The sequence below is a fragment of the Pinus tabuliformis genome, chromosome 1_1, assembly GCF_031772625.1.
Source record: "Pinus tabuliformis cultivar Carrire ecotype Pingquan chromosome 1_1, CPIR1, whole genome shotgun sequence".
Classification (NCBI taxonomy): Eukaryota; Viridiplantae; Streptophyta; class Pinopsida; order Pinales; family Pinaceae; genus Pinus; species Pinus tabuliformis.
Genome location: NC_142297.1, coordinates 254,341,437 through 254,366,252, shown reverse-complemented (window position 1 = coordinate 254,366,252; position 24,816 = coordinate 254,341,437). Strand labels below are relative to the sequence as shown.

Sequence of the window (24,816 nt, the reverse complement as noted above, 5' to 3'; positions counted from 1 at the left end):
TTTTCTGCTGCTCGGTTGTCCTTCTCTGAGCAGGTGGAGTGTAATATGGATGAAATTCCATAACTAATAAATGTGTTGATCTGCTCGAGGCACATCCTTCTCGTTCTCGGTCATACTGCTCTTGAATGCAGTTGTTGAGGAGTAATTCTGCAAAGTAATGAACACTTGCCACCTTCGTCCTTCCGCTGCATGGTACAGGTCAAGGATAAAAACACTACATGGTAGATGAATGGAGGAGGAAGATCTAGCCGTTGGATCGCATGGATGGATGGAGGAGATCTCTCGGCGAGATGGATCAGGAGGAAGCGGGAGCAGGGTGATCACAAGTCGTTGGATCTCGGGCTGCAGATCCAATGGTTATCGGGAGTCGAACGTGCACGGGAGATAACGAGCAGGAAAAGCGGTTTGGGAAACAAGTGGTATTCCCTGCACCACTATCGAGGGTCGGGCGGTAATCGTACGCAGGGGAGCGATACCATTCAACGTGCAACATGTGGATGACGGGAGGTGGCGAAAACCACTTTATCGCGAGTTAACGAGTGGTTAAGTTATAGCAGTGGGGGAAGCAACCGCCGTCCGATCACGGCGGAGATGATCGGACGGCGAGAGTCAGGCAGGCAACTTATTTGTGGCGGGGATCGTTGGATCGGAACAATCAACAACTATGATCAAAGGATGACGATGGGTTGCGGAAGCACGAGGTTGTGTGGAAGCAGTCTTATGGGGTTTAAAACTTTGCGCTTGGGGCTTGAGAGTAAAGGTTTTCCATATGATTTTCGATAGCAAGCCCTGGGGAATGGAGGTGAAAGGAGGATGGACGAGATGGAGGGGAAGGTGACAGTGATCAATATGGGCCTCCATTGAGCAAAACCAAGAACCAAATCGACTTTTGCTCATCGAACATCAGCAACATGTAGCAGAGCTAATAGTACTTTCATCATTTAGGATTAGCTGCCCTTTCATGAGAGAGCAACATTTGTTTGCCATCTGATCTGCTTCATTGTTTGAATTTCTGAGCATATGATAAAACTTGAAGGAAGCAAAGTCTAGAAGGACTCTCTTCAATCTGTCCAAAATTTTGTTGAGACTAGCATTGCTAAATAGTTCCTCCGAGTTTATTTTTTTTATTAATATCTCTGAATCTCCAAAGACTTGGAGGTCTTTAACACCTTTGTCTCTTGCTATGAGGCATGCTTTTAGAAGATCGAGGATCTCAGCTTGATTGTTGGTTTCCTAGCCTAAACCCCATTAGAAGAAATCTCTTGAAGGCCCATCCGGGGAGTAAATGACCCCACCTACACCGGCAACACTGGGGTTTCCTTTGGAAGCCCCATCGAAGAATATTGTGGTTAAATTTTGAATCCGCCACCAATTTTGGAATGTGTCATCAGGATCTCTTTTATGCCAATCCGGATTTGTTGTTTGAGGGGTAAGGAGATACTTTCGAGGATATGGCTCAAGGGGGCCAAGCCACCTCTTTTCCTCGGGCAGGAGCAAAGAGTCTTCTTTATAATACTGCTGCTGGGCAGCTTCCAAGAGGAAGGATTTGGCTTTAGCTGCTACATGCAACAGGGAGTGTTGCAAGTCTTTGAAAATCAGCTCATTGTGGGCCAACCAGAGCTGCCAGCAAACGTATTTGGGCAAAGCTGTCCAGACTTTGCGCCAAAATGATTTGATAGGAATTCTATGAGGGTAGAAAAGACTCCAAGAGGCGAAAAGTTCCAAGACAGAAGTCTGTGAAGGGACAGAAATATGGAAGTCCTGAAGGATAAGTCCCTAAACCTCTTTGGCGAATATACAATCCATGAATAAATGTTGGGTTGTTTCAAGGTTGCTTCTGCATAGCACACATCTATGTGGCCCTGCTATGTTCCTTTCCTCTAAATTATCACTAGTTAGAAGTTTATTATGAACCAGGGTCCAGAAAAAGAAGTTCACTTTTGGTAAGGCTAATGGTTCCCAGACATGTTTCCAAAAGGCCGAAGATTGGCTGCTGTTCCTTGAGGCTTGTAGAACTCTGTAACCTGCTACTGTAGAATATGCTCCTATTTGGCCCCAACCCCAGTTGTCTTTCATGAATCGATTTACAGGGACTGACTCCTCCAGCAGTTCAACAAGTAAGTATTGTTGAGGGATTAACCAAACAAGGACACCATGAAAATCCCAGCCGGCCCAGTCACCACGATGATCCCATTTCGAAAGGTCATAAATACTGTTAATACCCGCACTTTCCAACCATTCTCTAAGTTCTGTGATTTCCTCATTTTCAGCCAAGGGATCACGACCCATGATACAATCAAGCCACAGGTTTGTGCGCTTTCCATTGCTAGGAATTCTGTATACAAATTTTTTGAAGAAATTACTGCTTTTGCAACATAGTCTCCAAACCTGCGTGCAGTTAACAGAGTTGTCACATTGCAGATTTTTGAGAGAATTGTTGTGTACGTATTTTGTCCGCAGAATGATGCTGACTAGATGAGTGGGCTCATGGACCATCTTCCATAGAATCTTACCTCCAAGTGCTATGTTGACAAGAGAGGGATCTCGAATTTGCAAACCGCCTTCTGCAATCGATTTTTTAACCAAATCCCAGTTTACTAAGTGCATTTTTTTCATTGCCCTTTCCACCTTGCCATAAGAAATCTCAGGGGAGTTTAGAGATCTGGTCCATCACATTTCTTGGAGCTAATGGAAATGCTGCTTGATAGATTGGAAGTGCAGACAGCAGAGACTTGATTAGGATGTCTTTACCACCTTCTGTTAACCATAAGCCTCCCCAACCTGACATTTTTTATTTGATTTTACTGATAATTTCGCTCCAGAGCGATCTCTTATTAACTCCATTTGTGATGGGGAAGCCAAGGTACTTGATCCTATCCCATTGAGCATGACCTTTGAACCCAAGGAGATTTGAAATGCTTATGAGATCTTGCTAGTCTATGTTCCAGCTGAAGACTTCACTTTTGCTCTCATTGACTAATGCTCCTGAAACTCTGCAATAATTTCTAAGGACAGTGTCAAAAGCTTTGGTAATTCTAGTGGAGGCACCTCCAATGAGTAGGAAATCATCTGCAAAGAGAGCATGGTTCAGAGGGTCTGCGCCAACGGAAGGTTTGAGACCCGGAAGGGTACCAGCAATTCTTTCAGCTAAGAATTTTCGACTAAGGGAGTCAACCATTAAAATGTATAGAAAGGGGGAGAGAGGGCATCCCTGCCTAATGCCTCTCCGAGCTTGGAAAAAATTGGTAGGATGACCATTGATTAGAGGGGCAATCCATAGGTTGTCAATGCAGGCTTTTATAAGGTGAACAAAATCAGGCGAGAAGCCAAAGGAGAGGAGAACATTTATGAGGAAAGAGCAATTAACTCTATTGAATGCATTCACCATATCTATTTTTATCAACATACCTTTCTCTTTCTATTATTTGCTTGAGTGGATTGTCTCCTGAACTTGGATAACATTGTCTAGAATGTGCCTACCTGCCACGAATCCACCTTGAGAGTTGGAGATCAGTATTTTGAGCAGAGGCTTGATCCTATTTTCTAATAGTTTGGCCAAGATTTTGTAAGAAGCATTACAAAGCGATATGGGCCTGAATCTTGCAAATGATTCAGGATTGGAGTCCTTGGGAATTAAGGCTAGGTAGGTGGAATTGGTTCCTCCACCTATCTTGGCTTTTTTCATAAACCCTCTTATCATTTTTTGAAGGTCAGATTTGATGATATCCCAGCAAGATTTGTAGAAATGTATTGTGAATCCATCTGGCCCAGGGGCCTTATCTGCTTCCATGGACCAAATAACTTTGATGATTTCCTCCTCAGTTGTGGGTCTAGAGAGGGCTGTATTATCTTTAGGGCTGATGAGTAAAGGGATGTTAGAGAGGAAATCGACAACTTCCTCCTCATTGCCATGAGTTCCCTCACTATATAGATTCCTGAAGTGGATTTCAGCAGCATCTTTGACCTGATTGAAACCTTTGCAGACTTGGCCCTCTGCTATTTTGGTTTCTGCTATATGATTCCTAGACATACGTGCTCTATATTGTCACAAACTTCTGGATTTGAGTCTCTAGTATTCTTCTTCCATTCGAAAGGATCGGTATGTGGAGTGTTGGGCTTTTATTTCTTTTTCCAAAAAATCTACTATGATATCTTTGCTTTCCATATCTGTTTGCAGGGACTGCAGAGTCTGCACTGCTTCTTTTCTTTGGCTGGTTGGAGTAGGGACTAGTTTCTTTATCCATTCCTTCAATGCTTGTTTTGTGGCCTTAAGTTTTTGCTCCCAAACATAACTTGAGGATCCTGAGAAGGATTTGGCCCAAGTTGTTTTCACTATTTCTGTGAAGCCTTCTCTCTCGATCCAAAGTGGGCTGAATTGAAATGGTATAGGGCCCAAGTCTTCTTCATCTTCCAGTAGAAGTTGGACAAGCTTGTGATCTGAGGTCAGTTTAGGAAGAATTTTAGAGATGATTATCTTTTTGTTCATCATTAGGGAGCTTTGCACTAGAAATCGATCTAGGCAGGCAGAAATGTGGTCCAACCCAACTCTGTTATTGGACCAAGTGAAAAGACCTTGGATGGGATTGAAATCTAAGAGATCCCAAAGCTGTGTGAGCTCTTCCACTATGGCCAACATGGGATCTCTGCTACTGGAACCACCCCTCTTCTCTTTTTCTTTCAGAACTATATTAAGATCCCCGGCTATGATGATGTTGCTGGGGGAAAGCTACTCTAAAAAAGCAAAGAGAGTCAGAGTAAACGACAGGTACGTAAAGATTGAAGAGAGAGATGGTCAACTTACTTGCGCAGTGTGTCAGCTCCGTGAAGATCCAGTGTTGGGTTTCATGGGATTTATTCAGCTGGAATAAATCTTCGGTCCAGAGAGTTGCCAGCCCTCCAGAAGAGCCCCTTGAGCTGACTGCTTTACCTGAACTTTTCTTCCATTTTGACTTGCTGATATCTAGAAGGGCTCGCCCTTCTATCTTAGTCTCTTGGAGCATGAGAATGTCTGAGGGATCTGTTTTCAAGAGGTCCTTAACTACTTCAATTTTAGAGGGATTCCCCAGTCCTCTGCAGTTCCAGGAGACGAGTTTCATTATGTACTTGAGGGGGGGTTGGAGCCTCCCTTAGAAGGCCTTGGTCTGGTATTTCGTCCAATAGACATTTCTATTGTGGACTGAATTTCTTGTAATTTTAGTCTTTCAGCCTCCTCTTCCCTAACTTCTTTGTGGGATTTCCTTCCTTCTCTTTTTGAAGGGCGTTCGTAGGTTTCGTCCTCTGAAGAGTCTGAGATTTCCGGAAGTTTTTTCCTTGTGACTTCTGCATATGAGGGATTGGAGGGGCTATCTTGGGAGGCTTCGATCTGTACATTTTCCCCTTCATCTTTGCTTGAAGGTGGGATTTATGTCTGTTCCATATTTTCCTAGACTGGGTTTGTTGGATTGATCTGGATGCGTTTTGTACCATTTTATGGTTGCTTCCTTTTCTTGGTTGGACTTGGAGCTGCTTGGGACTCCTATCATGTTGCCTTTACCAGTGCCTTTTTTTGGATGAGCAGTTTTCTGGACTAGAGTCCATTGTTCCCCGTTTTGTTTGTCTACATGCTCCTCAGCCTTTTTCTTGCAATGCTTTGCAAAGTGTCCGTGGCCATGACAATGTCTGCATTTGAAAGGAAGTTGTTCGTAATCCAATTCCTGGACATGCGTCCACCCAGCAACAGTGAGCTTAATTGCTTTCGGCAACCCCTCTTCTAGATCCACTTCTACGCAAATGCGGGCACATGAATACTGATCTTTTCTTGCGGCTTGATCTATGTATTTTCCTAGAGCATTACCGATGATCTGGAGAGATTTTTGGTTCTAGCAATGGAGGGGAAAATGAGGGAGTCTCACCCAAACTGGAACAACAGAGGGGATGTCCTGGGTAGGATCAAAATCTGGAGACCATTTGTTTAGATAAAGTCCTTGCGGACCCATGAAGTATGGGCCATTCCTAAAGATTAAGCTTCTATTTTCCGGGCTTTCGAATATGAATACAAAGAAACCTTTGCCCACAAAATAGCTTTTGACACCCTCTTTGGTCAATGGTGTCTAGTTCCTTTGAGTCCAATCATCCACTGACTTAAGAGAAGGCCAGAGGCCCGTGAACTAGCCTATGAGACCTCTCTCAGCCAGATTTAGGGCCACTTTACAGGTTTCTTCTTCTGGAAGGGCAACTGAAGGAATAGTATCCATTTTCTTTATAAACTTCCATTGAATCGCAGAGGGAGGGCACTTTGAGCCTGCAGCAATCATGGACCTGAACGCTAGGACCTCCGGGGATGGAATGGGGAGGGGGATAGGGCCCCCGCTGGACTCCATGGGCGATGTGAAAGTACAGCAGAGCTGAGCGTTGTAGCGTAGCAGCCACAGGGGCGCATGGGCAAGCATCCAGCAACCCTAGTGCATCTAGAGAACTATGAGGCAGGGCAGCGAATAAAGATCAGGATAGTTCCATTTGAATGATTTCTTTGAATCATTAGGTAGCCTCACCTTTTCTTCATGTAGAAAGAGGATTACAATTAAAAATATTTAATTTCAAATGGTGTATTAACTATAACCTTTCATGTTTTAGCTCCAGGGCATGTATAGGATGAGGCCAGAAAAGAAAAGGAACATGTGGTCATATTCAAAACTACTCCACTTACCTCTACCAATCAAGCAAGTAAAGAACTCTCTAATTCTCTTTTTATTAATGAAATACTTGTAAAATAAAAATAAAAATAAAAAAAATCAATTTAACATTTATTTCTTGTTACATATGATCATCTGGCCCTCTTAAAACAGCCTCGTTGTGGTGAGTACATGACCAGGTCATCAAGAAGATAGATTGCAGAGGCCATAACATCTAAAGGGGAAGAAGGAACTGATGTCGTTTCTCAATACATTTCAAAAAAGAAGAAAATGAAAAATAAATGATTGTACTAGATATATAATTAGAAACATCATGTACCATATTATGGAAACATATTTTTGATGTTAAAATTTACTGTGATGGAGTATTTTGTGTCTATGATTAAAAAATGAATGAATGAATATTTTATGTTAATAAATGATTTTTGTATGTTCCTTTATGTATAAAACCACATATGTTTCTTTATAAATATTTTTTTTCTAGTGTCTATGTGTGAATCTTAATGTGTTGCTTTCAACTATTTTCTAGTAGATATATAGGGTACTGGGGAATGGAGAGTGATGTGAGGGGTCAGGGGGTGGGGAGCGGCTGTAAGGGATTCCACTCACATGGTTGGCCCTATTCAGTAGAGAATAAATGAGGATTTGGATAACCTTGGAACAAAATTCTCTCAATCCAACAAAGCAACAACAAAGCCAATGTTGACTTTGTTGTTGCACTATCAAATCGAGGGAGGTTTTCTCCAGGACTAGACCACTCCAATAAATTATTCTTGAAACCAAGAGAAGCTCATTTAGGTTGTTGGAAATATATTCACTACTGAGAGTGGGGTAAATCATTAGTGATGGATTTTAAACAATTTTCACCAATTTAAACTTTGTCTCAATATCTATTATCCATGGATATCCACATTATTAGCTCATCAAACATATATGCAGCAATAAAATGAAATCATAAGAACATGTGAAATCACCATGAGAAATATCAACACACATAAGAAGCATGCACGCATAAGAACAAAAATATTTATGGTGGAAACGCTTTCTAGAGAAAACCACCCTGCTGCTACTATGATGCTAAAATCTTCTACTATTATGCTAAACAAGTTTACATGGATTAGATTACAACCATAAGATGGAAGACTTGGCCTCTACTACAATATGATGGCATCTATAATTTCATAAATATATTCCCCTTGTGGATCTACGGACCACCATACACTGGAAGTTCCCATAACCAACGATCATCACCCCACTTCAATGGGACTCTCCAACTCTTATTGAATAGATAAATCCCTTCCTACTATGAACTTCCAGATTATTGTCTCTTCTGAAGCCTCAATGTGCCTTCACTTCCTCCATTTGAACCATGTTTTATAATATTTCATATTGGGTTCATTTGCTCAACATGAGAAACCCAACAACTGTAGCATTCAGCTCATCAATTCTGAATCATAAATCTAATCTAGTGAAGATAATCCTTCACTACATCATGCACCACAACACCTGTCTCAACCACACAATAACCTGCACAAATTTTTGCCACAATCAACACACAGATTCTACATCTTCTTCTCAATTCTATCTCTGATTTCTGCTCACAAATATTTTATCTAACTTTGCATAAAATATGTGAGCAACTATTGCATACTCTACTCACTCACAATGCCTTCACAATGGCATAACCTCACACTCTCACAAGAGCCAACCAAATAGACTCCTGATCTCTGTCTATTTGTAGCCTTTTGAAATGATTAACACAATGAATTCCAAATCTATAATGGAGCTCTATTCATATACTAGAAGTGGCCCTGTTGAATTCTTCTTAACATAATCAATCCACTAAATTAATTTACTTGTGAATATTCCATTTTAACCAACTTATAGAAGCACAATTACCTTTTTCTAACCTTTACATGAAGAGTCTCGAACAAGACATGTCGGAAAAACAAATAAGCACCTAATGAGTGCAAGAAATGTGGAGAAAACACATCTACAGGCTCAGTCACTCCCATGACACAATGTGCAACCGTCTAGGTCCTTAGTCGCTCTCACGACACATTATGCCAGTGACTAGAGTCACTAACACAAGCCTCTTTGCCTAAGTACAGTGTAGAGAACCTTTGTTTTCTCCAAATATGGACTGAATTTCGAAAACAGTCTCATGGGAAATATAATTGGGTCCATTCTACACAAAACCCATGTCTCATAATTTCGAAATTAATCTTCATTTTCCCATAAATTCCAATCCAAAACTTCCCTTTCTATCCAAACACCATACTCAACAACTGGGCCTAAAACTGAAGTAAAACATTTGTTCTTCATTCCATAACCTCTTCCACTTGATTAATCATCGTCCTCTATTCCTATACACTCCTCCAAGCATCTGATATAGGTCTTCAATTGATGAATAGGAAAGTAACAAGTCCATGATATGCTAGACCTATAATACCAACCTTAGCACCAAGACCAACACCTCTAGCTCCTCAAGCAACAACCTCAATATTTTTGACACCTGTAGTAGAACTCACCATCTGTATGCAACAACATGATCATGAAAACCATCATCATGGGAAGGCCTGCAAGCTAGTGCAACACATGAACATCCAACCTCTAAGGACCATCTACACCTCAACCATCATCTCCAAGCTGCAGACAAGCCAAGGACCATCTCCAAGATAGTCTAAGCAAGTAGACATGCTAATGACCATCTGCAAATCATCCACACACAAGCCACCTACAACCATCTATACTTGTGTATAGCCAACACATTTGTAGCCAAAGAAACTAGATTGACATCAATGACAATCAACAACACATCTGCAACATTGCAGCACACATCAATGCCAACATAGTATTCATGCACTCAAGTATTTTTAATTATTATATTTATTCATAAAAATGTTTGTTAATTTATTTTATTATTTTGTTGATTCTTTAATTGTCGATTAAATCAGTAGAACAACTATTGGAGGAGATCTTGAGATGCACCCACAAAGAGAAACATGTGGAAGTGGTGTACAAAATCTAAGCATGTAATTCAACTGACTCAAGGTTGTAACCACAAGACTTGTAGGTGTTGTATTGAGTTATGGATTTTTTTTTTATTTCTTTTATTAAAAGGATGTGGAGTTTATTGTTTTTTTAATCTCACTTTATTAAGAGTTCCACCAAAATTGACTTAGATTTGGGTTGAACCAAACTCTTGACCACCCTAGTTTTCTAATTTTCCACTCTTTTAAATATTCTTTCTTAAGTTAAAAGTTATCTACAAATTGCTATAGTTGTGATACGGGAAATATGTATTTATGTACAAAGGTAGAGGTGGGATGCTTGCACCAGACTTAACATATTTCCACATTTAATTGCTACTCTTATTTGGTTGTTTTGCATAACTATAGAGTGCAAGTCATGCAGGAAGTGCACTATTCTAGGTCGTATTAATGAAAGGGTTTAGAATTTTAACCTAGGCACGCCACAAGGATGGAGTACATTGGTTGTAATTCCATAAATATTAGTTAGAGAGTTTGAATTTCATAACAGTGTGATGTTCTTGTAGAATCTAGAATTTACAATTTAATGTTTTTGTAATACTTATGATTTTAAGTTTCCTAGTATTTAGGGTTTGATTTTTGAACTTTGAAGTTCAAAATATGCTTACCATGGCCTGAAATTTAAAAGTGTTGTGATCCTGTATGAATAATGTTGGGTCCATTTATTTTTTGATAAAATATTTCATATATTTTTTAATATACAAAGGATATTGTGTGCACTTTATAAAAGGAAAAGGTTATGAAAACAATCACCATAATTTGTAGCTGAAAGGAAAATTCTTAGTTAATCAAAACAAGTTGCACCTATATTTGTCAAAGGAACCGGCACATATTAGAGTTCAATTTCACCAACTAAAATCTTTTCTTTAATATGTAATGGTGAATATACATTCATTTCTCATTTTCCAAAGATGATATAAAATAACAACACTAATATAGTCATATGTTGTGTGAAAATCCATGGCCCAAGGGAGAGAATCTCCTAATTGGGTGACCTTTAAGGTAAAATGATAGCTTGTATGCCCATTTCTAGGGAGATTGAACATATTTACAATACTAGAACAAGTGTTTTGGGCCAATCATGCTACACAATGGTGCTATAGTATACCTAGGTATTTCAAGTATTTCCTTACAAGAAAAACTCCATGAATTAAGGACCAAGAAAAATATGTTATTTTTGTTTCTAAATGCATTTTCCAAATAGATTTCAACTGATAAAGCTAGGTTTTCTTGTTGGCATTGTTACTCTAGATTTTTTTGAGCTTGGCTTCAAGTTTGGGCTTGCTTGAAATCCATTTATATCCATTAGCCAACTTGTACATCATTTTATCTTATGGCTTCAATAGGCCTAACAAAAGAGGTTTTCTAGGATTTTCATTTGAAGCTTCTCTAGAATGATTTTATCTACCATGTTAAGCTTGAATTTTTCTTTTAAGGTCTTGTTGATCATTTTTAGAAAAATACGCTTTGATACCATGATGAAGTTAGTATTAGAATTTTTTTTGCTGATACAATTTTGAAGCTAGATCCTTCACACATATTACAGAACACTTCTATATATGACAAAAATTAATAGTCATCTCATGAAATCACCCTATGAATTCACCAAATTATCATACCATTGCATGTATAAATAATCATGGCATCACATAGTCACAAGCTATCATTTTAAACTATATGAACCACACATCTAGATAACAAAATATGTCCATTAACATCTATACAAAATTGTCACCAAAAAGGAAATACATAAATATTGATGTAGTCTTGTGTGTCATCTATATATTCTCGAAGCTATAAATCACAAAGGAACCATTTCATTGTCAAATAATAATGAAAAAAAATCAAATAGGTACAGCGTAGATGCATTACACGCACATATAATTGTGTTTTAATTATTTATGTCTTTTTCTTGTGTATTGAGTTTATGGGAGGGTTGTCTTCTATGAAAGTTTTAAGTATTTATGTCCTTTTCCCATGTTTTGAGTTTATGTGAGCATTGGTTTGTGGTAAATTTTGAGGCCATATGTCTCCATATGCAAGTTTGATGTTTTAATCTTATATATCTATCAATTGAATTCATGTTGGCATTCATTGGGGACAAATCCTGCTCATTGATCAACCTTATCATTTGTTACAACCTAGCTCTAATACTTTCCGTCTTCTTAAAGCTTTACATCCAAAGAGTCAATAAAAATTTTAAATAAATCCATGAGAACCTATAGCTGTTAAAAAAAAATAGCAATCTTAGTTGGCCTATTACCTTCGTATTTAGAAAAGGATATTTTGGACTTGCTCCCATTTCAAGTAATAAGTTGTGGTTTAGATATGAATTTCCTTAGATTTGTTCTCAAACCAACTTATAAATTTAAATATTGGATTTGGTTGTATAAAAGAATTTGAAAGAATCTCAAGTTGAAGTTCTCGGTGGATTTCCTTAGATGGCTCATTAACCTTATTAAATATGTACTTGAGACAAACCTGGTATATTGATATTCTTTGTGATATATATCGATATTCTTTGTCATAAATTATTTTTAACTTTATCTTTCCAAATCCTTTAACAAGATATATTGGTCCTTCAAACTATTGAAGATTATGATTGCGAGACATGATGGACAAGTTGGATAAATTATTGATCTCCACTTCCTTATTTTCCATCCTTCTCAATGGCTCTCCCTCGACCACTTTTACCCCATTAGATGCATTAGGCAAGGATATCCCCTCTCTCCTTTCCTATTTATTCTGGAAACTAACATTTTAAGAAAAATGAAGGAAGTTGTTGAAACGGGGAAGATCAAAGGTCTTAAGACTTTTGGGGAAGATCTTTGTGTATCAAATCAATAATTCATTGATGACATCATGTCCATGGGATCTCGCTCAATGAACAAAACTCTCACCTTTTCCCAATTTCTTGACAACTTCATGAAGGCTTCAGGTATGTATATCAACCAATCAAAATACCATCTCTTCCTTTTTAAAACCCTTTGTCAATCCAATGTCATATCACTCACATTTTGGGATTCAAAATAATTGTATTTCTCTCAAAATACTTGGGGTTCCCCTGATTACAAACTCCTAAGAGTGGGCACTTGGTTAGAATTGATAAATAATATGGACTTGAAGCTTTCCTCTGGGAAATTTATCTTCCTCAAATTTGTAGGTGGGTTAATTCTTCTCAAATATGTATTGCATGTTCACCTAATTTATCTCTTCCTAATCGTAACAACTCTTAAATCTGTCTCAACTCTATCTACAATACAACATTTAAAGATCATTTCTTTGGTAAGGGGTTCTTAAGGAAAGAAAATGGGCCCTAGTAGCATGAGATAAACTAGTTTACCTAAGCTAAGAGGATGATTTGGCCTTCAAGATGTAGAAATCTTAAACATTGTTCTAGGAGGTAAGCTTTGGGTGCATTGGATCTCTAGAAATTGATTTAGCATATGAAATATGTATAGGTATCATTCATTGAAAACTTATTTGCATGCATGTATCATAGGTGGGATCATCCATTTGTAATATAGCTCATAAAGGAATCAACCTAATGCAACAACCCTATATTTTGGAGATTAGTAGTGGACAACAAGCCCTATTTTGGGAATACTCATGGAAATAACTACAAAAATTTTGGTCAGCCAAGAAGGATTGGATGAGCTACAAAATGTCATGAAAGCCAACTTGAAAACCTATGGCGCACTATTGGAATACATATTCCACAAATAGTAGCCAATTTCTTTTAATATAAGAGTCCACTTGGAATCCAAAGTCAAAGGTTGCAACTTGGAACACATTTTGGGAAAATATTCAACAAATATTTATTTCTAAGGCTAATGAACAAGATATTCTCCAATGGGCATGTGTTCAAAATGCCTCATACAATATAAAATAACCCTTCTCTCTAGAGGCAGGGTTGACCAATGACCCAAAAGTAGATACACAAATTAAAATACAACCATAAAACCTTTGGCCTAAAGTATCCACTTCCTTTGTATCTTAGTTTGAGGATGAACTTTAACATGGGGCATATTCATCAAATGAGGATTCTAGGGTCCATTTATTTTCACATGTGTCGGGATGATATTGAAGAGATGCAAAATCTCTTCAATCTTTGTCCATTGTGAACCAACAATGGGTGAATGCAGTGAGTCTCATGTGTTAATCTGATTATAATTGCAGTAGTTTATTGAAAAATTTGACAAGGTGGAGGCCAAGATCTATACAAATCATATCCTAAATCGTATATGGATAATATCACTAGGATTCATTCTCTAGGAATTTTAGAAGGAAGGAAATAAGCATATATTTCATAACATCACATAAAACAAGAAAATTGTAGGGAGAAAAATTCAACAAAATATTCATGAAACTATTGTAATCCATCACTAGTTTGATTAAGATTAGAAATATCAAGGAAGTGAATTTATCATCATTCAAAATTATAATATAGTTATAGGCATCATTTATTTCCCCATAAAGATACTATGCCTCTCCACTTGTAGATTCCTAAAGCCTAACTTCCTCCCTCATATAACTACATCAAGCTCAATTTTGAAGGTGCTTCCAAGGGTAATATTGGTTTAGATAGATATAGAGGTGTTCTTTCAAATTCTCAAGCAGCTACCATCCTTTTCTTTGCAGGATCCTTGGGCTTCGATATTAACAATATCATTGATCTCTATTTTCTTGAATTTGGGTTGAAGTTATCTTCCTCCCTCAATATTTTCAATTTTATAGTCGAATGGGATTCCTAATTTAATCGTTAAAATGGTCATCAATTCTCAATGACTCTAACCTAGTAAAGTATGCACCAACTAACAACTTGAATCTAGTCTTGCACAAGTAGCCATAAGTTTTCATTACTTTTAGGTAATTCTCCCCTCTCTGGCATAAGGATATTTAGCAATAAGTTGTCAAATAGACTTGCAAATGAAGGATATAAATTATTTTTAGACCCTCTAGTGAAAGCTTGGGTATATCTCCCACTATGTGATCAACTTAGGAAGATGAACCTCTAATCCACATATAGGGTGGTATAGGATGAGACATGTGGGAGGAAACATGTCAACCATCCCTCCAAGCACTAATTCATGGAAATGTGCCAACAACTCCTCTTATGGGATAACAATATCACTAAGTGGCCTCCAAAGGAACACATATTGCCATTATTGTCTACCATCTCTGATCCTATTTGATATTTATAGTCTCATGGTTTTAATCCCTGCCTCAAACCAACTTATTTATGATTTTCCTCAATCCATTCGATCTACATTTTATCCATTATGTGATGTTTTCATGGTTGGAATGGTTGACCTAAACATTGCAACCTCTAGGACATCATGTTTGGGTTTCCATTCTATCTATATGATTCTTTCCACATCATTGTGGGGATTGGAATGGTGTCACTCTTACTTGCAACATTTACCCTCTTTGTGGGATATTTTTATTCTTCTACCTTCTCTCATTTGTGAACATTTTAGATGTATGGGTCTCTAGCTTGAGTTTCCCATCTTGGTTTGTCTACTTTTTTCATTCATTTTCTTAGGCTTTATTTAACCCCTCCCTCTTTGGCATTATTGCCTGCATCACACTCAAGTCTTATTCAAGAAAAGAATCCCCCATCAGAATTTCAGGGTTTACTCCATACTTCTGCAAATCTGTTGTTGTCAACCAACTAGCATCCTCTACTGGTTGTCCCTTCCATTTGACTAGATACTGAAAATAAACCTGTCCTCTGGTTCTTTTGGATACTCTTTTCTCCAACACAGCTACCACTTCTTTCTCGGTTGTCTTTGGCGTTTGTTCTTCCCGATTTAAGTTTGAACTTCATCTTCTGTAGGTTCCTTTTGTAGCTCTATCTCTGTCTCTTTGTATGGATACAAATCTGCAACATTGAATATAGGTGATATCCCAATCCCTTCAGGAAATTCAATTTCATAAGCATTAGTTGAAAACTTCCTCACAATTTTGCACGGGCCTATCTTTTTCATCTTTAGTTTATTGCAAGTCTTAATAGGAAATCTCTCTTTTCTCAAGTATACCATCACTAGATCCCCCACTTGGAATTATTTTTCTCTTCGCTTCATATCAACTCTCTGTTTGTATTTTCCATTGCTTTCTTGCAATCTGCCTTTGACATCTTCTTGTAGTCTCTGCATCTGCTCTACAAACTCTTCAGCTTTTGCACTTCTTGTCTCATGTCTACCCAAATTTTTGAGCTCATACACACCTCTTGGGTTCATTCCAAAAACAATATGAAATGGACTCATTCCAATACTTTGGTTTGGAGTGTCATTATAAGCAAACTCAGCTTGAGCAAGTGCTAAATCCCACTGCTTAGGATTTTGGTACACTAAACTTCTCAATATGTTCCCCAAGCTTTTGTTTACCACTTCGGTCTGTCCATCTGTTTGAGGATGGTATGCTGAACTGAAACTAAGGTTAGCACCTAGTTTCTTCCAAAGAGTTCTCCAGAAATGCCCAACAAACTTTGTATCCCTATCAGACACAATACTTACAGGCAATCCATGTAACCTTACAACTTCTAAAAAAAACAGATTAGCAATATGTGTTGCATCACTAGTCTTTTTACATGCAATGAAATGTGCCATTTTGGAAAATATATCTACCACAACATAAATGGAATCATTCCCCCTTTGAGTTCTAGGTAACCCAAAAAAAAATCCATACTAACTGCATCCCATGGTCAGTATGGTATTGGCAATGGCTAGTAAAATCCTATCTTTTGGCTTCTCCCTTTAGCATGCTGACATATCCTGCACTTCTCAACAAATCTCTTAACATCAATTTGCATCTTTGGCCAATAGTAAAAGGCATTTACCTGAGCAAAGGTTTTGTCTTGTCCAAAGTGACCAGATAATCCTCCACTGTGTTTCTTCTTGATTATGTTTTCCCTCATAGAACATTTGGGAATGCACAGTTTGTTACCTTTAAGCAATAAACCTCCTTGGATAAGATAATCTAACCACTGGTTTCTATTATGAACTATTGGATTTTGTACAGCTATATAAATATATTTGAAATCTGTATCATTTTTATACATATCAACGATTTCTTCAAATCCTACAACACCAACTCTTAATTCTTTCACAATTAAATTTACCCTGCTCAAAGCATCAACAACTTTGTTCAACTTAACACTTGTGTGTTTTATCACAAAAGTAAAGCTCTATAAAAACTCTACCCACTTGGCATGTTTCTGGTTCAATTTTGGCTAGTTGCTTATGAACTATAATGCATGATTGTCAGGATACAGTATAAATTCTTTTGGTAGAAAATAATGTCTCCATTTTTTTAAAGCTTGCACAATAGCATAAAATTATTTATCATAAGAAGAATACTTCTTCTTAGCTTCATTTAATTTCTCACTAAAATATGCTATTGGTCTTTGTTCCTTACTCAAAACTGCTCCAATTGCAACTCCACTAGCATATGTCTCAACTTGAAATACTTTCCCAAAATCAGGTAAAGCTAAAACTAGTTTCTATGTAATTTTCTTCTTCAACAACTTAAAATTTATGTTTGCTGATTTTGTCCACTTGAATGGCTGATTAGTCTCTTTGATTGTTTCAATAATTTGTGCACAAATCTAACTAAAACCTCTAATAAATTTTCTATAGATACTTGCAAGACCATGAAAGCTTCTTACCTCAAATATGTTTCTTAGAATAGGCCAATTCCAAATTGCTTGGATTTTCTCTGGATCCATTTTCAAACCTTCTTTAGAAACTACAAATCCCAAATAGATTAATTCTTCTTTCATGAAACTACATTTCTTCAAATTTATCAATAGTTTCTCTTTTTGTAGAGTTCTTAAAACCAACTTAAGATGCTCCAGATGTCCTTCTTTACTTCTATTGAAAACTAGAATATCATCAAGATAAACAATGACAAACTTTCTTACATATTCCTTCAAGACTTCATTCATCAATCTCATGAATGTGCTAGGTGCATTAGTGAGTCCAAGAGGCATCACTAACCACTCATACAACCCACTATTTGTTTTAAATGCGGTCTTCCATTCATCTCCTTCTCTATTTCTTATTTCATGATATCCACTCTTTAGATCTATTTTAGTAAAATACTTTGACCCACTTAAACAATCCATTAAATCATCCATTCATGGTAAAGGAAATCTATACCGGATAGTAATCTTGTTTATGGCTCTGGAATCTGTACACATATGACATTCACCTCCTTTCTTTGTACTAGGTATTGTTGGTACATCACATGGACTAAGACTCTCTCTGATTAATCCTTTATCCATCAGTTCTTGCACTTGTCTTCCAACTTTTGCATTCACTTGAGGAGTTAATTTGTATGCTGCTTTGTTTGGAAAACTTGCTCCAGATATTAGATCAATATGATGACTAATACTCCTTATTGGTGGCAATGCATTTGGAAACTCATCCACAATAATATCAGTAAAATTATTCAACAGAGTTTTGATTTCTTTAGGTAAATCATCTAAGTTTGTGGAAGTTAAAATTACCTTAGGTCTCCCTATGACAGCAAAATGCATTTCTTCACCTTTTCCAACTTCTTACAACAACTCTTTCCACTCATCAGCATAACGTTGTTTCTAGGTGCTTCTTTGCCTACTTCATCCTTCAATGGTATATGTGTGTGTTTATTTCTATCCGTCTCCAGAGTGTAAGTATTCCTTCTCCCATCATGAATAGCTTTCTGATCAAACTCCCAAGGTCTTCCCAACAACACATGGCATACATCCATTGGCATTACATCACACAATATCACTAATCACATCCTTATAAGTACCAATTTGTATCTCTACCTTACATTGTTCTGTCACAATAATCTGATGTCCTTTTTTGCAGCCATGACACTTTGTAAGGACTACGGTGTATTGTTTTCACTAATCCTAGCTTGTCCAACATTTTTGTAGAAACAAGGCTATTAGTGCTCCCATTGTCAATTATCACTTTACAACATTTTCCTTTGGACTTGCATGTAGTTCTGAATAAACTCTTTCTTTGAGCTGGTTCTCCTATCTCTTTCTCTACCTTAAGCAATACCCTTTTCAACAATAAGGATTCTCCTTCTTCAGGTGATTCTTCCTTGTTTGCAATTTGAGGTTTTTCTTCCTTTACCTCAGCCACATTCACATTCCTCTGATTTGTTGCTTTATTATGAGGATAGTCACATGATCCATGTCCCCATTCTCCACATGTATAACACTGAATTTCTCTTCCATGGCCTCTTCCTTTGGGTGCAAATATTCCTCTACTAAAGTCTTCTCTCTGTGGTGGTCTACTACTTGAACTTCCTGCATCACTCTAATGTTGCTTGAATCTTGGTCTAGTAGTTCCTCTGCCTCTTGCTGAACTTTTTCCTCTATTCCTCTGATTTGTTTTCTCAACATCTTCTCTTCTGCCTTCAAAGTTGATTGATAAGCATCTTCAATTGTTTTCAAACTCAACAAGTTGATCTCATCATGTATGTGATACCTCAAGCCATTGATGTATTTAGCTACCTTCTCTATGTCATCCTCTGCATGTCCTGCTCTACTATTCAGCTTATAAAACTCTTCTGTATATTCTTTGACAGTCATTCCTTTTTGTCTCAAATTCTGCAATTGTCTGAAAATATTTAACTGATAATCTTTTGGCATAAATTTAGCTTTCAATTTACTCACCATTTTATCCAATTATTTTATCTTGGACTTTCCTTTTCTTGCTCTGGATGTTTGTAGTTCATCCCACCAAATATTTGCATGACCTTTCAATTTGGTAACTGCAAATTTCACCTTCTTTTTATCATCAACCTCCTCATAGTCGAAATACTTGTCCACTGAACTGATCCAATCCATCAACTCTTCTGCATTGAGATTCCCTTCATATAAAGGTATTTCCACCTTTGGTCTTCCACTTACTTTAGCCAACATCTTGATAAATTTGGTAGTTTCATTTTCCTCCTCTTATTCTTCCTTGGAAGATTCTTCTGCAACACTGGAAACTCCTTCATCAGGTGCTCTCCTCTGAGCAATCTCCATTGTATCCATCCTTGTACGTAGACTCTAGATCTCATCCAATAGAACTGCATTTTCTTGAGGTCTTCCTCAACCTATGCCAGCAACACTTAATCTCTATGCTCTGATACCAAAATGACGCGGGAGGTTGACAAAATGAGGTGGTAGTTTGAGAATAGACTAATGGTTAACTTTGTAACCAATCAACTGCACTTAAACGGATTTTGTACATGGCCTTTTTTCCCCTGAGGCTCTCGCTTAGCTGACTAATCACTATCAATCCCACTTTAACTCTTCCTTTGACCAAGTGCTTCAATATGCACCGTTGGTTTCGCTCCTTCAGATCCAATAGCTATCGTGTCGTATCACACACTAACTAGCCGGATGATCAGAACTATCGATTGACCCTGCTTGATCCAACGGTCATCACGCAATCTCATGTGGATTATTGCTGTTTTTATCAAATCGAAAGCACACGAGAAAAGTTGTTTTGGCGTGCTACGTGTCAACCTATAAGGTTAATCGCGCAGACTTGGAACAATACCACTTACCACTTCTTAAGTGTGCGATATACCACTTCCTGCCTATCAAATACTAACCATGTGTTTAAAACAAACTTTTTAATAAAGGCGCTTAAGGGAAGTTTAATGCTTAACCACAATATTAACATTTAAGCTCAATATTAACCTTTAACACTTAATCAACTGTGATTTATGAATAAAACGTTTAAACAGAGGAAAATACCCAATTAGGGTCCAGAACACCAATGCACATATATAAATGAAATTTTGCACCAAGATTAACATGCAACACCACACTTCAATCAATTACTTAACAAAATGGAAATTATAGTCTTGGACCTCTCGGCTCGATTACAATTGTTTGTATGACCTCTGTTTCAATCTCAAACCCTATCTATCACTCAAACTCTTGCTTACTCACTTTGTTCTCAATCTCTAACCTTTGTCATTACATTATTTTTCTCTTTATGAATCGAATCCTATCCTAACTGCATTAACAACTCGATCCCTATTTTAATCAGTCTAACAATTAAATCTCTATTCTCAAGCTCTGTTACACACCTATGCTAACAACTTATCTCCTATCTAAAAATAATACAATATTCTAATTATTACAATAACTAAATATAAAGATTATTTTTGAGAGATCCAACCCTCTCTACTAAAACTGACTTTGACCACTCAGGTTAGTGAAATTCATCTCTTTTTAGCCACAACATGTAAACATACAATCACATTGCTAGCTAAGTATGGATGCTCCTACATCACAAATGAAGGATTTAAATTATCTTTAGAGCCTCTAGTGAAGGCTTGGGAAGATCTCTCACTATGTGATCAACTTAGGAAGATGGACCTCTAATCCACATATAGGGTGATATACGATGAGACACATGGGAGGCAACATGTCAACCATCCCTCCGAGCACTAATGCAAAGAGATGTGCCAACAACTCCTCTTATGGGATAACTATATCACTAAGTGGCCTCCAAAAGAACACATATTTCCATTGTTGTCTACCACCTCCGATCTTATTCGATATTTATTGTCTCGCAATTTTAATCCCTACCTCAAACAAACTTTATTTATGATTTTGCTCAGTCCATTCAATCTAAATTTTATCCATTACGTGATATTTCCATGGTTGGAATGGTCAACCTAAACATTGCAACCTCTAGGATGTCTTGTTTGGGTTGTCATTCTATCTAGATGATTCTTTCCACATCATTGTGGGGACTGGAATGGTGTCACTCTTACTTTAACCATTTACCCTCTTTGTGGGATATTTTTCTTCTTCTACCTTCTCTCATTTGTGAACACTTTAGATGTATGGGTCTCTTGCTTGAGTTTCCCATCTTGGTTTGCCTACTTTTTTCATTCATTTTTCCGGGCTTTATTTGACCCCTCCCTCTTTGGCATTATTTCCTACATCACACTCTATTCTTATCCATAGTCATTTTCTTGTTCCTTGTGTATCTTCCATGTTGATACAAAGAGACAAGTTCAACATTGGTATCACCTATTAAGGCCCGTGGGGGCTGTCATGCTCACTAGTGAGCCAAATCCTCCACTAACCTTTATCATTTCCAAACATCGCTTGTTATTGAAGTTATGCTCAAGGAGGAAGAGAGAAATATTATTAGGGAGAGAGGTTGTTTTTTAGATGCAGACATTGTAGGGGAAGTGGACACTAAGCTCCCTAGCACTAGTCATACTTGTGGAACACAACAAGTTCCTGTAAACAATTGGACTATATTGAAAAGTGAAGACGTTGTTATGACGAATTTTCCTAGACCACAATGATTCTAAGGAGGAAATTATCCTATTGTTGAATGAGATTTAACTATTTGTAAAATCCATGGACTAGTGCCTCCAAAGAATTAAAGATCGGCTCAACCTTACACCTAAGCCAATAAACTCTCTGGTTAATGAAAAAATCTTGTTGATTTTTCTCCATCACAATAACTTCATGTTATTGTTACATTTCTCCCTCTAGGAATTTTCATTTACATGCATGTATCAATTGATAGGCTAGAAGGTGGATATATTTGGACCAAACATTTAGTTTTTTTCTCTATTTTTGAATAACCATATATGGTTATCTAAGAACATATGGTTTTTCCATTAATATGGTTTCCCTTGCAACAAAATCAAGCAATACCAAAACTATGATGTGGTGTTTTCGTGTGTATATATTTATATATATTGTCTCACACACTATGTAAATATTAATTATGTGCTTGCCAAAAAAAATGAAAGTAAAAAACAATATATTACACAATAGATTATTTTGTGTACTTCAATCATTTTAATATGGAGTTATGCCTAACATACTAAGCAAATCCAAATTACAGAGATTAAATACAGATTAAATTACTAAAACAATTACCTCTCCGATATATAAATCTCAAATAAATTTACTAAAACAATTACCTCCCTTAGAGTCTTATATACAAATTTAAATTTCTAGTAGAGAACTACGTGAATTTTAGATACCATAGACAGAACAATTTTTTTGTAACATCACTCAGGGCGGTTTCTGTGTCTTTGTTTAACATATTATTATAATGTAAGGATTCAAATGATACTCTGAATCCACGAGATATTATTTGTAAGGATTCAAGTGATACTCTGAATCCACGAGATATTATTTTTGGTGCTGTCTGGGTCTAACTGAAAAATGTAATTTTTTTTACAGCGAAGTAATAGAAATCTATGTTTTTCTAATTGAAAATACAAAACAAAATTGTTTAACAGTTTAAGAGACGGATAACCATCAAAATTGTTTAACAGTTTAAGAGACGGATAACAAAATTGTTAGATATGAAGTTATGAAAACTGTTGAATTTGATCGTTTCTCAGTACTGAAATTTCACTTTTACTGCTGCAATAATTATTGATACACTAATAAATAAGGTAAAAGTATAAATTAAAATGGCTATGTATATTCATTTGTCTATACATTCATTAATAGGTGGGGTTGTATATGCTTTCAGTTAGATTATGTTTTTGTTTAAATTTGGGAAGGGGCTGTGCATATACAGCCCCGCATTAATGGGCGTATAGAGTGATAAATATTTGTTACAAACAAAACTACCTTGCATATTTATTAGTCTATACCATCATTAATAGGTATTGGTGGCCATACTGTGAGCATATACAACCCTGCACTTTAATGGGCGTATGTTGTGGGCATATACAACCTGCGCTTTAATTGGCATATGTGCAGGGCATATACAACCCTGCACTTTAATGGGCGTATAGACTGATAAATATTGATTCCTAAACAAAATCGCCATACATATTTAGACCCATTAATATAAATTAGACATATACAACTCCACACATTAATAAGCGTATAAACTAATAAATATTGATGAACAATCAAATCAACCCGACATATTTATCAATCTACTGCGAAGGCTACATATACCCACTCCTAAAAAAAATCTTTTATCCACCCATCTCCCAAGGATGGAGATAATTGTATAGACTGATAAATTGACTCTGAAGCACACGGTGGTGTACTGTCTAATTAAATATTCCTGGCTGAACAGTACGGTCATCAGTGTACCTAAATATTCCACCCTTCCAGTTGCGTATTCAAAATGTGCACAATTATTGACTCTGAACGTTCGATTTTGCTTTGACTTTTCAAATGGAGTGCAACTTTTTCTTTATTTGTTGGATACTCTATATATATAAAAAATAAAAAAATATCACGTGGAAGGTACACGAAGTATGGTATCATTGCACAGCGGGCATTTGCTATATAATATTCTTGCTCTCGTTTCTTCTACTTGCAACTTGCAGGGGCCTCCATTATTGAGAGTCTTATCAGAGGAGTTGTATTGTATGCCATATATTCTCCTGCTCTGTTAAATCTGGTGAAGGCTGGATTTTTCGTAATCTCGTCCAGAATGGGCCACTTCAATCGTTTGCTACACAGAGTTACCAATATCCGGTCCTCCAGGCGGCCATTGGCGTTTGTCAAAATACGGAAGAATGACAGAGATAGACACGATTCAGATGGTAACAGTATTGTTCCCAAGGGGTGCCTGCCTCTATATGTGGGGCACGATATTACTATGAGATTTGTGATAGAAGCCAGCGTTCTCAGCCATCCCCTATTTGGGCAGCTGCTAGAGGCTTCTGTACAGGAATTCGGATACGAGCAGCAGGGGGTTCTCAGGATTCCCTGCGATGTCTTCTTGTTTGAGAGGATTCTTAATCTTATTAAGAGTAGAAATCCAATGTTATCAAATTGTCATCAATGATTATGGATACGGTACGGTACTCTTCTTTTGTAGTGAATGTATCCAAATTCCATTAATGGATTCTCTACCTTTCTTACCACTCATCAAATCAAAATAAGCATTTTTTTTTAATTTCAAATTTATATTACATTTTCATTGTAAACTGGGAGATTCGTACATTGATTTAGAAGTGAAATGTAAAAGTTCATTTCATAGGTATTGGGTTTCAACTGTTATTATGCCCTATTTGGATTTTAGTTTAAATCCTGAAAACTAAATCTGAATTATTTGTAATGAAAACTAAGGACT

The 24,816-nt window shown here is 37.0% G+C and overlaps 1 protein-coding gene across 1 annotated transcript; it reads left to right on the top strand.

Annotated features, from left to right (window-relative positions):
- The first annotated feature begins 264 nt into the window (after positions 1-264).
- LOC149212480 (uncharacterized) lies at positions 265-24,816 on the top strand. The gene is made up of 2 exons (XM_089388707.1): positions 265-457; positions 24,065-24,816. Exons 1-2 carry the CDS (start codon positions 265-267, stop codon positions 24,526-24,528), a joined length of 657 nt encoding a protein of 218 aa, XP_089244833.1. The 3' UTR covers positions 24,529-24,816.

Coding starts and splice junctions, on each gene's coding strand:
- LOC149212480 (XM_089388707.1), top strand. CDS start 265: ATGGATGGAGGAGATCTCTCGGCGAGATGGATCAGGAGGAAGCGGGAG. Junction 458..24,064: donor TCGAGGGTCGGGCGGTAATC/GTACGCAGGGGA, acceptor TGCAACTTGCAG/GGGCCTCCATTATTGAGAGT.